The sequence below is a fragment of the Pteronotus mesoamericanus genome, unplaced genomic scaffold (genome assembly GCF_021234165.1).
Source record: "Pteronotus mesoamericanus isolate MK-2021 breed Mesoamerican mustached bat unplaced genomic scaffold, CSHL_Meso_final scaffold_54, whole genome shotgun sequence".
Taxonomy (NCBI): Eukaryota; Metazoa; Chordata; class Mammalia; order Chiroptera; family Mormoopidae; genus Pteronotus; species Pteronotus mesoamericanus.
This window is the reverse complement of record NW_026555321.1, coordinates 1,507,416-1,525,203: the sequence shown is the minus strand read 5'-3', so window position 1 is coordinate 1,525,203 and position 17,788 is coordinate 1,507,416. Positions and strand designations below refer to the sequence as shown.

Below are 17,788 nucleotides of genomic sequence, written 5' to 3'. Positions count from 1 at the left end.
TCTCTAGTATGTTTATGGTAATCGCTTGTGTCCAGATCTTTAAATCTATTAGAATTTATTTAGTTTGGTGTGAAGTAGGATGCTAACTTTCTACAAATAGATAGCCAGTGTGCCAACACAATTTTTTAAAAACCTATCCTTTTTCTAATTTGAAATGCTATCTTTATCACATGCCAAATTTCTGTATGCACATGGGTCTGTTTCTAGACTCTCTTCTGTGCTGTTGACCTATTTTTGTATATTACTAAAGCCATATGAAAAGAGATTTAGTCTCTAGAACTTTCAGAAAGTTTGTTTTCCCAGATAAACTACCTCCAAGAGCTTAAAGCCAGCGTGACACCCGAGGGACACTCTGTGGTCCTCTCGGAGCCCAAGCTCCCCATAAACCACTCCTTCCTTGGAGTGTGGGCCTCGCCTGGGAGGCAGTGCTCACTTCAGGTCTGTGGCCCACCCCTGGGAGGAGACATCCAGATAGGACACGGCATGGAGGCTTGGAGAGGATTAGTACCCCGAGAAAAGATGACCAGTGAGCTTTACCCTTCACCTAAGCATGCGGTTTACTTCACGGTGGACACCTGTGTGGCTGGCTGATGTTTCCACTCCTGCGTAAAGCCTCAGCCCTCACTCTGACGTCAGAGGGAAGGAAAGTGGGAGGACCGATTGGCCTTTCAGTTGGATGATGGCCCTCGCCAGCGTAGAGTGTGTGGTTTTGCTCAGAGGTGAATGATGTGGGCTTCTCTCAAGACAATGTTTTGTTTGGGCCTTTAGGGATCAGCTCTAATATTTTAATATAGAACTGAGATTTTGGGTTTGTACGGCTTAACAAAGTAAAATAAAATTTGATTCCCTTTAATACCTTGAATTGTTATTTGAAAAGAGCCGTGCTGGCAAATTCATATTGCCACTGACAATAAATAGTATCTTTTTTTTACAAAAGATTATACTAAACATTATAACTTTTATATTATAAACATTTTTTTTACTAAACATTATACTTTTCTGATATAGTGCCTCTAAGGCTAACTTAGATAATTTGCTAGCTTACTGTATATTTTGTAGAAAGTGACTTTTAATTGTAAAACAACTATTAACTTGTAAATCATGTTTTCCTATTGACATCATTTAAATTTATCGCTAATAGAAACTATGCCATTTTTTACTTTTAATATTTCAGAAAAATATGCCCAAATTCAACAAAATTCCTTTCTACCTCCAACCTCATGCATCTTCAGGAGCAAAAACCTTAAAAAAGTAAGTAAATATAGTGTCATGTGATGCTTTGACCTAATTACCAGAGAGGGTTTTTTAAATTCATTATTATTGCATTCATACCAAAGAGGCCAGTATTAGACCTAAGGCTAGCTTTATAGTAACACTTTATACAATTTAGCCATTTACCAAGTACTTACTATGGTAGGTTACGGATGTTCAAAAATAAGACGTGGATTTTGTCTCTTGCCATAATTCAGTGTCATGCATGATCTCTGTAATAACAACTGCTTTTATGGATACTTAAGAAATCACGTGTGTAGGGGAAATAAATGGATTTCTTTTTAAAGATTTATTTATTTATTTTATTATTTAGACAGAAGGGAGGGAGAGAGAGGGAGAGAAACATCAATGTGTGGCTGCCTCTCACACGTCCCCTACTGGGCACCTGGCCTGCAACCCAGGCATGTGTCCTAGACTGAGAATCGGACCAATGACCGTTTGGTTCGCAGGCTGATGCAAGAAATGACTTTTTGACTAGTGCTTTCCAGAGAGGCTTCTCAAAGGACACCAGATTTGAGCTGGACACATAAGGATGGATAGAACTTCAAAAGAGAGATACTCCAGATCCAGGAAATGGTGTGATCAGGGAGGTAGACGTGGAAGCATGTACAAGACACTGAAAATCAGTGAGGACCTGTATAGTGGCAGCCTAGTGTGTAGGGCTGGTGGGAAAATAACTAGGAGGGAAATCAGAGAAGCAATTAAGAGGTTTCATTGATATATATCCCAGCAAATAAAATCTACAAGGCTTTAAAACCTTCTGTGGGGGAAATTTTCAAACATAAAAAAAATAGGAGGATGAAGCCCCATTATCCCATCCGACAGCTTCAGTAATTCGAAACACATGGCGGCTGAACATTTTGCTTCATCTATACCTCTACCTACCCTCCCAACCACCTGCCTACATGCGCACGCGCGCGCAAGCAAGTCCTACACATCACTGCAGCTAGACTTAATGACCCTAAACACAAGATGGCTTTCAGAGTTTGAGCCAGAGCTTACTTGGTTTGACTATTTGCTGATGTCAAAGACACAGAAGTAGGTCTGAGGGTGAGGAAATTGAATCTAGATTTGGACATGTAGAGTTTGAGGTTCCTGTGGAACAGCCAACTGGCAGTACCCAGTCCCCTAATGGGTTTGTGGGTCTGGAGTTCAGGCAGGAGGCTGAGGCGCGAGGTCTTGGCTGTGGGGAGGCGGCCCTCGGCGCATGCGCGCTGAGCGCAGGCGCAGGCAAGCCCGGTGAGCCCGGGGGCGCCCTCCCTTCCGGGAGCACTTAGTTTGTCCGTGCTCTGGGGAAGTCTTTAGTGGGGTAAAGCCCAGAATGGTATTCTTTATGTGTACCTAAGTTTTAAGAACGTGTATATAATCTCACTTAGTTGAACATAAACCTGTCTTAAAAGGACACTATAAAAAACCTGCTGGCAGTTCTAAAAATGGATTAAGGCAATGACTGAAAATTATATTGGTTTATGTTTCTGTGATACGATTTCATCTTTATCAAATGTTACACCAGATAATATGGAAGCAATAATATCTAGTGATTTCATGATGTCACAACCTGCCGTTGCTTTTTACAGAGATAGACTCTCTGCTAGTGACATGCTCCAAGTCCGGAAAGTAATGGAGCATGTTTACGAGAAAATCATCAACTTGGATAATGAGTCTCAAACCACCAGCTCTTCTAATAATGAAAAACCAGGAGAACAGGAAAAAGAGGAGGATATTGCTGTGTTGGCAGAGGAGAAAATTGAACTTTTGTGCCAGGACCAGGTACATGGACTTCCGGACCATAACCTTGTTTTTCCAGGGCCAGTGCTCCGGCAGTTACGTAACAGGGTGTGATTATGGTTCCAAGTCTCTTGCCTTTGGCGGGGGCTTCTGCTTTCAGAGAGGCTCTAATGAACTCTGGATATCTCCCACCGATTTATGAGGCTCCTAATAAGAAAGATATGGGTCATCTTGACTTGCAGAGCAAATTCTGTTGTGTTAGTTCAGGGCTTGAGGTGGAGGTTGGGGGGAGCTGCTTTAAATCAAGATGCACCCAAGGCCCTTCTCCAAAGGAGCCGCTGAAGACAGTATTGTTGGCCTGGCCCCGCAGCTGCCCCTCTGCCCACACCCAGGTTCGTGCCTATGTGCAGGGCAGCCATAGTAGCAAGAGCAGGCCCCCTTGGGGCACGGGGAGAGGATAAGCTGGATCAGCTGATGAGTCCCCGAGTTAACAGTAAAGGTCTTAGCTATTAGAGGCTTTCACATTGTTATTTTTTTGCTACCGAGGTTCTGGATCCAAACATGGACCTTCGGACAGTAAAACACTTCATATGGAAGAGCGGCGGTGACCTCACCCTACACTACCGGCAGAAGTCCACGTGAAGGGCGGACGAGCCTCCTGGGTATCCGTGTACTGACCTTCCTCTGGCCCCAAGAGTAGTCCTAGGAAGCCCACTGAGCCCCAGCGGGGGCAAGACTTCTAACGGCCGATTGGGTATGGACCAAGATTCTCTTTCAATTGAAGTGACTAATCGAAATGTAATATAGAAACCAGTCTCCTTGTGTAGATTAAGCTGTCCCCAGGGAGGCAGCCTATGAGAGCAGAGGAATCCCCAGCCAACTATGTCTTGTGAGGTGTACAGAGAACTGAGGACAGGCCGGTGCAGACTTGGCCTCCTCCTGTTATTTCAAAGGACCTTATCTTTGTCTGTTAGCACTTGTTAGAGACACAGCTGTAAGGCCGTATCTGTCACTGTGTTTCAACTTCACACACGTTGTGTAGCTTTTCTAAGAGTACATTCCATTCATGCAGTACTTAGGAAGGCTTTTCCAAGTTTGTCATTAAAAACAAACAAATTGTTCCCACCATTGAAGACAGTTATTTTTAATAGGAACTTGCCGTTGCACAATTCTAGAGCCAGCCCATTTCATAGTAAGTGATTATTGTTGGGCTTGTTTTTAATACTGCACCCAAGATGTGTTCTTACAGGAGGATCTGTTGGGCCTCCAGGGGCTGGATCACAGCACTGGGAGTGTTGTGCCCGGTGAGCGGCACCGACCGCAGGGCCCCAGACTGTACGGCGGCCACAGGGAGGTACGGCTGTTTCACTCCTTCCTCCACTGTGTCGTTTATTTAGGGACAAAGCTAAGTGACATCACAGGTTCTTGCTCTGGGCAAGCAGCGTGGCACCATCAGAACTTAAAGACAATGGTGAAATTTAAACTTCATTTAAATGCTACCTAAATGTATGGTGTCAGTAAAAGGATGTCATGGTTATTTTGGTAATTCATAGCCTGGAAATACACGTATTTGTTTATCCAGAATTTTATATGCAGGTTTTTTTTTGCTGTTGTACCTATATCCAGATTTCTTTTCACTGTTCTTTCTAACAATCTAAAGCTTTCATAGAATCATTCGGATATTGTACAGAACGTAACTTATTGGAGATAAACACTTCAACTTTTGGCAGAACACACTTTGGACTCTCCCCAAGGCCATTTGTATTCATACCAGAACAATGGTTCCCCCCCCCCCCCCCCCCCCGCAATCAAACTCCATGAGACAGGCCTCCTGCGTGGAGCCAGAAGCACAAGTGCCTTCAGAGGGCAGTTTCTTCCAGTCCGGGGCCTCCCCCGCTTGTGCGCGGCCTATGCCCACAGCAGCCGGGACAGGGAAGGGCGGGGGAGGCTTTTCTACATCTTCGCAGGGTCAGCTGATGACAGCTGATGGCCTGGGTCCAAACCTTCCTGTTAGAGGTACTCCGATTCGCACAACTGTGGAGACAAGGCCCCCTCACTGCTGGGCAGCCTCCTTAGGAAAGTGGACAGGTCATTGCCTCTGGCTCCTTGAAGACGCAAGCAAAGACGTGCCACATTCCCACCGAGTCCTTCTCCCTTAGCAGAGCAGCCGGCTTCTTTTTTAAACAATCCTTTCTATCTGTTGGATACACCAGTGCACCTTTGGTGCACATTTTTTAGCAATAGTTGTGAGTTGATGTAAAAAAAAAAAAAATAACAGTTCATTCTCCAGCCCTCAGATGTGTTTGATGAGGGCCCTTGGGCAAAGGATGGGTTTCGCTGGCCGCGCTGCCCTGTGCATGGCACCGAGGGCGGCCGCGCTCCCTCCCTGTCGTGGGTGTGACCCCAGCATGGTTGTACTTTCTTCTTTTCTTCCAATCAACCCAGCAGGTTTCCAGAAAACCTGAGTCTGCCAAAAGCGTAAAAATCTGTATTTCAGTTGTATAGAATAAAGGCTTTAGTAAAAATATTCAAAGTGTAGTACGTTATTTTTTTTCACTCGTTATTTTCCTTCATAGCAGGTTATAGAAAAGAAACCGCTGGTTTCATGTTAACTCCAGAAATAATTAGCACTGACATCCATTTTACCTGTCCCCCCGCCCCTTTCAGGCGACGAGTGTGTACAGTGAGGACACCCAGATCCCTTCAGTAGGAGTGGCTTTCGCTTCCCAGGCCACAGCTAAGGGAAGCCGCCCTCCAAGCAGTGCTGTGGCAGTTCTGTCCTACGTCCTGGATTCCTGCAGGGGACGCGGGCTCCCAGACAGCCCAGGAACCAGGCTGCGGCGCCGGCTTCGGGCACAAGGCCTCCCTGTTTTGCAGGCTTGGCTGAGCTGGTGGCCTTGACAGGCTTGCTTTGAATGCAGTCAGAGTGCTAGAAATTGCCAAGTGTTTGCTAGTTTGGGGCCCTCCCTCCATATACTTGATCTGTGCCCCCCAGACCCAATAGTCCTTGTGCTATGGGCCTAATAGAGCTCTGAGTTTACTTTTAAGTGCAGACATTACAAATTACACAGCAAAGAGGAGCTTTATGTGGACAGAGAATAGAAGACAAGGCCAGAGGCAGCTTTCTTGGTAATAAGCAGGGGGCATGGGGAGGTGAAGGACTGCAGCCAAAGCAGGAGAGAACGTCAAGGGACGGAGGACCCGCCTGGGGGGACCGCCCCTTCCTGCAGGCCGGAGGACCCACCCCAGCCTCAGCCTCCCTAGGCACCTGGTGGCAGGAGGACTAGCTTCCCCCATCCCTCCCCCCAACACACACATGCACATGCACACGCACACACACAATACTATGGGAAAGAACAGAAAGGCCCTTATCCACTCTTGCCCAAGCCTCTCGTTTCCCCCCTTGTGGCAGGAGCTGCGTGTAAGGAGATCCAGTCAGGACTGGCTTTGAGAGTCTGCTTAAGACGGTGAATTTAAACTTGTACGGTATTCGCCACTGGGGCTGGCTGGGTGCCTTGTGGGCTCAGAAGAGACAGTAGTGTAAGTCTGGGGGCTGACGGGATTCACCCCTGGGATACTAGGCCTGTGGAGCATAGGCCCTGGGGAAGAAGAAACACTGGGGTTCAGGCCCCGGCGAGTCTCTGCTGACGGGCCTGGAATTCCCAGCCCTCCTGGGAGAGGTGGGCAAATTCACCACCTCTCTCCTCCAGCTGTGGCTGGCAGATGCCAGTCAGCCTGAGCCACCTGCACGGTGTGGCACAGGGGTAGCCCATGACAGAGAGGCAGTAGCTTGGGCTTCAGGGGTCCCCAGGGCTTGGGAGTGCCGCCTAGTACAGATAGCGCTGGCTAAGCTGTACAGGAAGAATCAAGGCAAGTCTAACAAAGCGACCTGGCAAACACTCCACAGCAACCCCTTCCTTCCTGACCCCATCGTCACACCTGATCGTGTCTGGACCCTTCTGGCTCCGGGGAAGCCACGGTGACCAAGCGGAAGCAAGCACTGGACCTCACCGTACATGGCCGAAAGATGCCCTTCCCCAACCAAGGCCCACACCCTGCCTCTTAGTACCCACCGACTGAGGCTTCAAGCCCCACACAAGCAGTGAGGCAGCCTTTCCTCTCCTATCCCGGCTGCTGCAGAACTGATTCAACCTGAGGTGCTGTGTCCAGCCCTCTACCACCCAAAAGGACGCGTCTGAGGTTCTCAAACAAGTGCCCAATTCCCCAAAGCCAGGACCATCACTCAGAATTAATGCTGGGAGGTCATTTCTTGGAGACCAGTAAGGTCTGAGTGGACACAAGAGCCCCCCACCAGCAGAAGTCCCTGCACGGAGCCACAGCCTAGGACACTGGACATGCTGGGCTGGGAGCAGGCAAGGGGCTGGGCCCTGAAGTGGCCCGAGCCACCTCCCCACACCAGGGCCTCACGAAATGCCACCAGGGGCCTCGTCATAGCCCAGGGTGTTATTCTGGGGTAGAAGGCTGGGCCTGGCCGGTTGCCCCCTCAGCCTCGGTCCCAGAATCTGGACTCGCCGCGCTTGCCGGCTCTTCCTCAGCCTGTGCTTCGAGCAGCTCAGCAGACAGCCCATCTTCCGGCGAGGCTGCGGAGGTGAGGCTGTCGGGAAGGGTCAGCTGAGGCAGGTGGTCCTGCTGGGACTGGGCGCCTGGGCTGTCCGGGAAGGAGACCTCGAACTCTGACCCAGACCACGTGGCCTCACCTGAAACACACAGGATGGGGCTGAGGAGGCCTGCAGAACCTGGGGCCAGAGTGGCCTGGGGCAGTAACCCCACGGGCCACCCCCAACCCCCACCCCAGGCGTTGATGGGGGATGAGAAAGCTAGCACACAAGTGCCTTGATGTGGCTGTATTCCTCCCGAAGGCCAGCCCCTAACCCACGTGAGAAACCCGGGGCAGCCTTTCCAACAGCCCTTCCCAGAGGCCTCAGGGGGCGCAGGCCACTCACCACCACGCTCGTGAGAGCCACCGCTGGAGCAGACGTCCTCCAGCCCCGAGGCAGATGCAGCGGTGGAGGTCAGCCCTGGGAAGGGCAGGCTGGGCCAGACACCGGCACTGCTGTCCAAGGGGGCGATGCCAGACACGTCCAGGAAGCCTGAGGGCAGGACACAGTTCTCTGCTGACACGAAACCCTGACGGCTGAGCAGCAGTACCCTGGACTCGCTCTGCCCGTCTCTGGCTCAGCCTGAGCCTGGGACTAACCTCAGCCAGTGGTGATGCCCCGCCCCCGACCCCAAAGAGGTTCTCCTCTGCCTGTTTCTCAGGAAAGGGGCCTGACATCGAGCATCATGGGAGAAGCACAGTGGCAGAGGGCCCGGACCCTTCTCTGCCCCCAATTTGCTGTGACCTTAGGCAGGTCACCTCTCTTCCCGGGACTCCAGTCTCCCCATCCAGAGATCCGACCCTAGATCAGATCCCCTGCAACCATCTTGGTGTCTAGTACGGGTCAGTAGGTCTGGGGATGGTTTTGGTGCTGTCGCCAAAGTCCAGCCCTGAGCCCGGGGCCCATTTCAGTGCCGGGGGCTGCATGTCCTGCAGCAGCCCCTTCAGGGCCTGCTCGCTACCTGGGTCCATGACTCGCTGCACTGGAGGTGGAGGCTGAAGAGGAGTCTCCATGGGACGGGGAAGTCCCCTAAGGTCTGGCGCAGCGTAGCCGAGACTCCCAGGCTCAGGAAGCAGTCCCTCTGCAGAGGAGCCGGGTGCCTGCAGCAAGGCCTAGGGGAGCCAGGGAAGAAGAGGGGACAGGGAGAGGGCAGCCGGGACAGTGTAGTTCAACCTGACCCCCAGCCCCCACTTGCCCCAGAAGCACCGCCCTGCCTGGCGGAACAAACAGCCGCGGTGATCAGCCCCTGCTCTGCAGGTGACGTGCAGTCAGACGGGCCTGGCTGGCCTCCCTGCCGGGCCGACACGGAGAGGGGGCACTCCTGCCACTCTGCCAAGGGGCCCGGGTGCCATCTGGCTGGGCCCTGTCAATGACCCACCAGAAGAGAGGGCCTTCCTTGAATTCCCGCATGCCTGGAAAGCAGACCCGTACGCCCACGGTGCAGATCCCAGGCACCAGCCCAGAGCCTAAAGGCGCTCGGGTGACCTGCTCAGTCAATAGCCGTGAAGGCAAGACCAGGCTCCCCTGCTCGCTCAGCCGGACAACCAGCCCAGCTGGGGCTCCGGATACCCAGCCCTGGCCCAACTGTACCACCAGCTCACTGAGGCAGAGATCAAGGCTCTGCCTTCCTGAGCCTCAGTTTCTCACTCATAACGTCTAAATGACAACTAGTGCCTTGCCACTACCCTCACTTCCCAACCTAAGTGGCGGGAGAAGCAAAATGGGTCCCATTGTCCCAGAATGGGTCCGTCTGCTCCCACTGTGTCCCAAAAGCTGATGGGCCTCCTAAGGGCTCCATAGATAGGCCCCTGGTGAGAGAAGCCTCCAGAGCCCTTCTCTCTCCCCAGCCGACAGGCCCCTCTGTTCATGTGAAGCTCCCCACGCCCCCCGGTTGGCAGGTGCATCCCACGTACCTCCATGTAGCCTCCCTGCCTGGCACCCGCTTCTGGGCCGGGAGGGGCAGGAGAGTCCTGGGGGGTGGGTCCAGGCAGCAGGGTACCAGGTGGCAGAGCACCAAGTGGCAGGGCACCAGGTGGTGGGGTACCAGATGTCAGAGCACCGTGGGGCGGGGTACCAGGTAGTGGGGTACCAGGTTGCGGGGTACCCGCTTGCAGGGCACCAGGTGGTGGGGTACCAGATGGCGGGGTACTAGATGGTCGGGCATCAGGTGGTGGGGTACCAGGTGGAAGGGCACCAGGTGGCTTCTTGTGGTAGCTGGGGGGCTGGATTGGGATCCGATGCAGATACCCGTAGCCAATACCACATCCCAGACTGCCGAAATCCAGAAACATTCAGTCTAGAGGTTGTCCCACAGCCCTTCCAATCTCTGCCACCCCCACCCGCCGATGGCAGTGAGGGGCCTGAAATCGTGCCTCCTGGACCAAAGGCCACCCTCAGGATCCCTGGGGCCAGGGCCCAGCCCTCCACCCCCACCACAGGCCTCCGGGGGCCAAGCCCACTGGCCCCACCAGGGCCCCACCCCACAGCCCTCCGACCCCGGGAAGTACCTGCCCTCTCCACCCCAGGCGGCATTGGGAGTTACAGACACCTCCCGGCAGGAGTCAGACTCGGAGTTATAAACCATCAGCTTCAAGGGCTTCCCCTCGTGGGACTCGATGAGAGTGAAGAAGTCCTCCGACTGCGACAAACACACAGCGCCTGAACCCTGCTCCCCGCACTGGAACTGGAAGCCCCATGGCCAGCACCGGTATCTCCACACCCCATCTAGTGGCCGGAGGAGGGCTAGTCCTTGGGTTGCTCACCTCCTGGAGCAGCTGGTCTGAGCCAATCACATAGTCTGTGTAGGGGCGCAGGCCAGCTAAGGAGGCGGGCGAAGAGGGTTCCACATCCTGGGGAAAGAATTGAGAACTGTCAGGCTTGCAACAGAAGTGGGGGAGGGGCCAGGGAGCTGCCACTCCAGGTAGTCAGCAGAACACTTGTCCTCTGTCCCCAGGTCAAAGCCTCAAGCCCAGACTCCTTCCTGCCTTACTCTTGAATTCCCCTACCTCCCCCAGGTGCACAGCATGCCCAGCAGGGGACAGCACTGGGGCCCGGCTCACAACTAGAATCTGCAGTGCGTTCAACTCCTGACTTCGCCAACTGCTCGTTCCGGGGCTATGGACAAATACTTAACCCCTCCGTCTCAGTTCCCCAATTAAACGCAGGGTATGTAGTGCTTACTCACAGGGCTGCTGAAAAGGTTTTAAAAATAATATATGTAGAGAATGGAAACCACACTTTGGGCTACAGTAAGTGCCCAGGTGCATTGCTGTTAATGCTGCAGGAGTATGGCTGAAGGCCCCTAAGCAGGGGTTGGAGGGGAGGGCAGTGAGCAGGACTGAGCACAAGGATTGCTTTCTCCCAGAGAGGGCCCCAGGAAGACTCAACCACCCCCAGTCCCCTAGAGGAATGCAAAGGGCCTGCGCCATCAACCCCTGGCGCTAAGGGACAAGCTGAGGCAGGCTGAGAAGGTGGAGAAGCTCCCCCACGAAGAAGTCTGTGAGCAACGGGGGAGGCTAGAAAAATCAGCCAATTTCCATCTTGGGGCACCTTCCTGTCAAGCTGGTCAAGCTGGTCGGAAGCTGGTCCGGCTTCCTGCCAAGCCGGAGGACCAATTGTTCTTGTGAACTTGGGCATCATCAGTGGATGCGCATTTCACATGTGCACGCGTATCTGTGACAGATACTAACAGCAACGATTGTGACAATTCAGTTACTGAGACTCACTAAGGTCAAACTCCCCAGACCTGCCAGAAAAAAGCACTGTGTGGAAAGACTAAAGCAGCAGCAGCATCCTGCAGTTCAACCCACCTTCCAGTAGATGGCAGCCCCGCCTTTCAAAATAAGAAACTATGGTCTGGAGCAGCGATTTTCAACCCTTTTCATCTCACCGCACACGTAAACAAATGACTAAAATTCTGCAGCACACCGAAAATATATATTTTTGCCAATCTGACCAAAAAAAGGTATAATTTTGATTCATTCACACCAGACAGCTATTGTTGGGTTGGCTATTGTCATTTTTTTAAATTTGACAATCTAAGGGAAAAAGAGGTCAGTGCCCCTCTGGCCTCTTTTACCTAAATAGTCAGGTATTGCAGGTTTTAAAAATTCTTGTGGCACACTCATTGAAAATTGTTGGTATAGAGGGGTTAAAAAAAAAAATGCCCCAAGTCACATGGCTAACAGTAAGTAAGGTACCCTGGACAAGTACGGGGCATTGGAATGAGAGAGGCCGGGCCCTGCCCCTAGGGAGTACTTTAAGAGACCCCCTGGCTACTGGCCCTAAACCAGCTGCCCCCACATCCCACCCCTCCCCCCACAGACACACACCCACGTGTTCTGGCCCCATAACCTTTCCCCTGCATGTCGTCGTCGTCCCCCACCCACCCCTGCCTCCCCCGACCCTCCACCCCGTGCTGTGCCCCACCCACCCCTGCCTCCCCCCACCCTCCACCCCGTGCTGTGCAGGCCCTGAACGCCCACTCACTGCCCCCCCCACCTCCATGCCCAGCCCCGCCCCCCACTCACCAGCACGTGCCACACGTGCTCGTTGGCCCTGTGGAAGCTGCAGAAGCGCACGCTGGCGCCCAGCAGGCCCGGGCCGCCCCACATGTTGCTGGGCACCACCTCCACCTCGCGCACCTTCATGGTCTTCATGTTGAACACCTCCAGCTTCACGGGCTTCTCCACGTTGGCCTTCAGCAGATCCCTCAGCGTGTCAGTCTCCTTGTTCTGCGGGGGCAGAGGGCTGACTCCAAGGGCCCCCCACACACACCCCCCAGCCAGGCCACTCAAACAAGGCTGGGTCCGAGATGGGGCGAGGGCCTTGGTGGCCAGCTGCCCCAGCAGGGCCTGGTAGGGGCTGGGCTGGGGCCGTGTCTGGGCCTGCAGCCACTGTGACCCCTCGCCACCCCCAAAGCAGTGCTAAACCTGTTTCCCCCAGCCCCCACCCCCACCCCAGAAAACACAACAAAGTCGGCAAAGGGACTCCTGGGTCCAGGGCACCGCAGTGCTGTCCTCGGCCGGAGCTCTCACGCCTCTCTTGCTCCTTAGGCCCTGCGGCCACCTCCAGGAGCCCATTAGCCTCCAGTCCACCCTGGGGAGCTCAGGAGCGAGTGCTGGGCGGGGCCTCCCTCCAGAAGAAGAGGGAGGCAGGAGCTGGACGGACACGGACACACGGACGGACGGACACACACACACACACACACACACACACAGAGCAAAGCAGAGACAGGAGGTGGGAGCTCACCAGCCGCGAGTGCCCGATGGTGATGATGAAGTCAAAGTAGGGCTCCAGGCCCGCCTGCTGCGCTGGGGAGTTCTCTTGCACCTGTCACACGGCAGAGGACATTCCTCACGCCAGCCCGGTGACTTTTGAGAAGTCCCAGCCCTCAGTTTCCGCGACCGTTCCCACTCCCCGTGTCCCGGGGAGGAAAGAGGTCCCTGCGTGAACTGTTCTGGAGTGGCTGCCGGTGGTCATTGTCAAAGTGAACTCCATTCCCTCTCACTCCCTTCCAGGGCACAGACTTTCCTCTTTAGGAGAATGGCTCTTCCCTGAGCATGAGCCACAGGTCATGCTTCCACAGATGCCTTGGGGGACAGTCCTAGGGGCTACCAGGGCAATGCAGGCCTCCAGCAAAAGCCAGGAGGGTCTCCCAGGAAGGTTTAGACATGGGCAGAAAGGAAGGGCCCGACGTCCAGTGGAAGTGGGCAGGCCCCAGAAGAGCTAGAACCGGGGCTGTGTCCGGAAGGAAGCAGTGTAGAAGTCAGCCTGCGGCCGGATCCCAGAGGGCCCCACGGTTGTGGGGACAGATCCCAGGCCAGGCCAGCAGGTGACAGGAGCAGCTGAGGAGAGCAGACGCCGGGGACAGGAAGGGGCCTACTCCCAGGAGCCTGGCAAGCAGTGCGGGATCCTCGCCTCAGAGTCAACACCGCCCACCCCACTCCCAGCCCCCAGGCAGGACATCTCCTCCAGGAGCCCAAGGGGGCGCCCTCCCTGCCCTGCTCTGAACTCCCGCGCGCTGTCTCCAAAAGCCCAACAACCAGGGCTGCAGCTCTGGTAGAAGTCTCTCTCAAAGGCCCCATTGACAGAGCCCTGCTCAAACAATGGGGCCTTTATCCCCCAGGTCGCAACCCCGAAGGTGGGCCCCGCACCCGCAGGCCTTTGGCTGCAAGCACTTGATGCTCTGCTGGTTGGGCCCCAGCCAGGCCCCAGCCCAGAGGGCACAGGGCTCATGGGGCCTCTGGTTCTGGACACCCTGCAGCTTCTGCCACCCCCCAGCCCCTCCAGTCCTGGATCCCCCAAGCTGAAGGAGAGCTCACCGCTGAGCCTTCGGATCAAAGCCAATTCACCCCTGGAATCAGGACTACTTCGTGGCAACGTCCACAACTGAGCCCCCGCTTGCCACCTCCAGAAGCCGCCATGGCTTCCAGCGAGAGTGGCCACTCAAGCCCTAGAGAGCCTGGCTCCCCACCCCTTTAGGGGAAAGCTGGGACTAGGTGGCTTTTGAAAACCAAAGGACAATCATCACAGATAGCTTGGGGAGAGGTCTGCCTGCTCTGCGCCACTTCCAAGTCACTTCACTTCCCTCTGGTAAGAGGGATGTCCAGCCTGTGGGCATCTCTGGGCCACACTGGAAGCAGAGTGGTCTTGGGCCACACATTAAATGAAAACACACACAAACACTAATGAAAACTGATGAGCAAAAAAAAGGTTTTAAGTAAATTTATGATTTTGTGTTGGGCCCCATGCAGCCTGCAGGCCGTGGGCTGGACCCAAGACCTTGCTCCTGAGGCCACGCCCACTACTGCCGCCCTCCAATCATTCATCATGTCCAGAGGCTCCAATCCGCCCCCCAGCCCATCTCCAGGCCCAGCCCTCTGCCAGCCCACCCAGAGCCTCTGCCTACCCTCTCCTGGGGCCTTGTCCTCTGTTTGGCTGTACTCACTGCCCTTGTCCCGGGCCCTGTCATCACCCACCATGGCTCTACAGCAGAAATAATCCGTGCTGCTGCCCACCGCACCCCCAAACCACTCCCACAACAAGCACGGCCCTCTGCCTGGCTCTCCCTTGGGGCTCCCATCACACCCAATCCCCCACCCCACAACCCATAACCCCCACCTGTGTTTCCCATGAGGGAACGTCTTGTGATCAACAACGATGACAGCTCACACTTAGCGAGGGTTGGCTGGGTGCCAGGGGACAGCACCACCTGCTTTGCCCCTCATTTCACCCTTTTACTAACCCCCACTTAGTGCTCAGTTACTCAGGAATCTGACCCCAAGAAACCTGCCCCCCAGAGCCTGCCCCCAACCACTGCTCTGTGCCAGCCGTTTCGGGGTGCACCGTCCACTGCTGCGAGCTCCCTGAAGGCAGGGGACGCTCCATTGTGCGTGGCACACAGCGGAAACGCCAACAGTTCTAGAAGACGTCCAACAGGTGATGGAAGGCAAAGGAATTGACAATATTGGCAAATGGGAGGGGTGGGGGCGAAGACTGGAAAGCCGCCATGGAGAGGGACAGCGTGGAGAGGTCCAGGGATGGGAGGTCATCGTTCACAAAAACGGGTCTGTATTTTGCCGTGTATAATGCAGCACTTGTTCTTCCGTTTTTAAAAATGTGAATAAGCAATGCGTCATGCCTCCACTTAAAACCTTCCAATGGTTCCACGTCTCAGAATAAAATCTGAAACCTTCAGGACGGCAGGCAAGGCTGCGCGGAGGCTGGCCTCATCCTTTACCCCCTCCCCCTCCCCCAGCCCACCCATCCCAGCACAGCAGCCTCACCTCCCGCTTTGTCCTCCAACACAGTGAGCACACACCCCCCCCCCCAGGGCCTCCCCACACCTGCCCAGAATGCTCTTCCCCCAGACACCTGTATTGTCTTCTCCTTATTTTTTTCTGAGGTGTCTGTTCAAACGTGACTTCATCAGAGGCCTTTGTGGACCCCTCTACCCAAAACAGCGCGCACGCAGCCTCTGTATCCCTTTACCCTGCTTCCTCCCCTAGCAACGATTGCCACCTACTATATATTTCAGTGGAACCTTGGCTGTCGAACTTAGTTCGTTCCAGAAGGCAGTTTGAGAAGCGATTTGTTCGAAATCATACAGGGAACATCATACAGCTATCAGCATGAAAGTGCATTTGGGTCAAGAACCAAAGTTCGATAACCGAGGACTTTTTCTGTGAGCACCTTGGTGGAGAACTGAATTGTTCGAGGCTGGGAGATGTTCGAGAACCAAGGTTTGACTGCATTTCTTGTCTGTCTCCCTTCTCTCTGCCTGCTGGCATCCAAAGATGAGAACCGATGATGTCTGCCCTGTTCACAGCTTCAGCAGTTCACTGCCACGAAGTACAGAGCTCAGAACTACCATATTTTGCTGTGTATAATGCACACCCACGTTTTTGACCCAAACTTTCAAGGAAAAATAACCGTTCATTTTAATGTTTTAATTCCACTATTTATTTACATTTAGAGACTTGTTTTTTTGCATTATAAAGGAAGTTTAGCATTTGTTTTTGAACATATGATGGTACAAGAAATTTTATGTCCCAAATAATTACAAAACAGATACAATGTGTTTCAGGTACTGTCCATGTATAATGCACATCCTTGTTTTTCCCTCAAAATTTGAGCAAAACCGTGCACATTATACACGGCAAAATACGTTCCTGTCCTTGTGAATGATGGGCTCCATTCCCTGGATCTCTCCACGCTGTCCCTCTCCACAGGGACCTTTCAGTCTTCACTCTCACCTTGGGCCCCTCCTCCCTTTTGCCAACATCCTCAGTTCCTTTGCCTTCCACCAGATCTGTTGGACGACGCTCCTGCTGAATGTATTCCACAGCCCACCTTTCCTGCGCCGGGCCTCACCACGATGCCCACCAGAGAAAGCCCATCACCAAACACAAATCCTGTCACCTCCAGGTTCTGAAGCCAACACAACCTTCATTTTAGAAAACCCTTTCCTTAGCCTCCCTCTCCACCCACCCAACAGAGCCTGCCATCACAATGACGAGGTCACGCCACAGCCAGGCAGCGAAAGGCGAGTAAAAGGGACAGCAGGAGCGGTCAGAGAGAGGTGGCAGGAGAGCCACTGACAAGTCTGCACGAGTCTCTGCAGCCATCCGCGCTGCACGAGAGAAAAAGGGGTCCTTCCCCGGTCTGGGTCGGAGACCCTCCGGGTCCTCTCACCTGGGTTACAGCCCCTCCCTCTCCACAGTACCAATCTCAACCCAAATCTCCACCGGCTGCGGGCCCCTGGCCTCACCTCCAAATTCGAGGAACCCCCCTCCAGCCCCACATTCCCCAGGACGGCTCACCCACACCCCCTTGTTGCGACACGGAAAGGACACCCTCAGCGCGGATCTCTCATCCTGGGACCCTCCCCCCACTGCAAACGCCCTCCCCTTGTCTCTGCAGGGTTCTCCCGCTCCCACTGGCACTGGCTGGTTAGCACTGGTCCACGAGCCCCGGAAGCCTTCTCTACACCACGATGGGCGGCATGCGCGTGCCCCTCGGGCCGTCAGCAGCTGGCGTCCACTTGCTTTCCCGGACCCCGTGGCCCCAAGGGCGGGGACCGCCGGGACCTCGGAGTTCCTGGCTGTGTCCTCCGGCCCAGCACCGAGCGCGGCACACAGCTGGCGATAATAAATGTGACATAAGTGCACAAATGCGTCCCGACTGGACCGGGTGCCGTCTTCACCCAGGAGAAGTGCTATTCCTGGCTGCTGGACCTGACCAGGAAACGCTCCGGCTTCCTGCAGAGCTGGCACTGGGACGGGTGCCGGGCCGAACGAGGCAGCAGACGCGCCGGGCGCCAGGAGGGCTGCGGGGTCACACCTCTCGCGGGCTGCTCCCACCGGGAGGGGGGGTCTCCCTTTCCTACCGGGTGGCCAAACCGTGGCCAGGTCCCCGCCTCAGCCGCGTCGGGCCGGTGATCAGGAGTCCCAGCGCTTCGGTGCGGGCGCCCGGCCACGAGCGCCGGCGCCGCTGAGGCGACTCACCCCGTGCAGGTGGAAGCCCTCGGAGGTCTCTGCGGGCTGTTCGGTGCTGGAGCCCAGCCCCATGGCCGCGACCCGGCTCCGGCGCCAGAGTGCCGAAGCGCGGACCAGGCGCCAACAGCGCGGACTCGCCCTCTCGGCGCTCAATTACCAGCGCCTAGTCAC

At 54.6% G+C, this 17,788-nt stretch overlaps 2 protein-coding genes across 4 annotated transcripts in view; one reads left to right on the top strand and one right to left on the bottom strand.

Annotated features, from left to right (window-relative positions):
* The window catches only part of WDR48 (WD repeat domain 48), a 38,472-nt gene extending 33,656 nt beyond the window's left edge, over positions 1 to 4,816 (top strand). For both annotated transcript variants that reach the window (XM_054595407.1, XM_054595406.1), the window contains 3 exons: positions 1,175 to 1,251; positions 2,850 to 3,042; positions 3,547 to 4,816. In XM_054595407.1, coding sequence (XP_054451382.1) covers positions 1,175 to 1,251; positions 2,850 to 3,042; positions 3,547 to 3,642 — 366 coding nt within the window. In that variant the 3' untranslated portion in view covers positions 3,643 to 4,816. The remainder of the gene's footprint in view (positions 1 to 1,174; positions 1,252 to 2,849; positions 3,043 to 3,546) is intronic.
* An 11-nt stretch (positions 4,817 to 4,827) lies between these two features.
* GORASP1 (golgi reassembly stacking protein 1) lies at positions 4,828 to 17,766 on the bottom strand. 2 transcript variants are annotated; one of them, XM_054595409.1, is made up of 9 exons: positions 17,627 to 17,766; positions 12,870 to 12,950; positions 12,263 to 12,352; positions 10,382 to 10,468; positions 10,127 to 10,257; positions 9,533 to 9,890; positions 8,581 to 8,731; positions 7,965 to 8,111; positions 4,828 to 7,718 (listed from the first exon to the last, which is right to left on the bottom strand). In XM_054595409.1, the coding sequence occupies exons 1-9, from the start codon at positions 17,687 to 17,689 to the stop codon at positions 7,465 to 7,467; spliced, it is 1,362 nt and encodes a 453-aa protein (XP_054451384.1). In that variant the 5' UTR covers positions 17,690 to 17,766; the 3' UTR covers positions 4,828 to 7,464. The 2 variants fall into 2 exon arrangements, with proteins under 2 accessions (XP_054451384.1, XP_054451383.1); XM_054595408.1 differs by having other exon boundaries at positions 4,829 to 7,718; positions 12,149 to 12,352.
* Between the last annotated feature and the right edge of the window lie 22 nt (positions 17,767 to 17,788).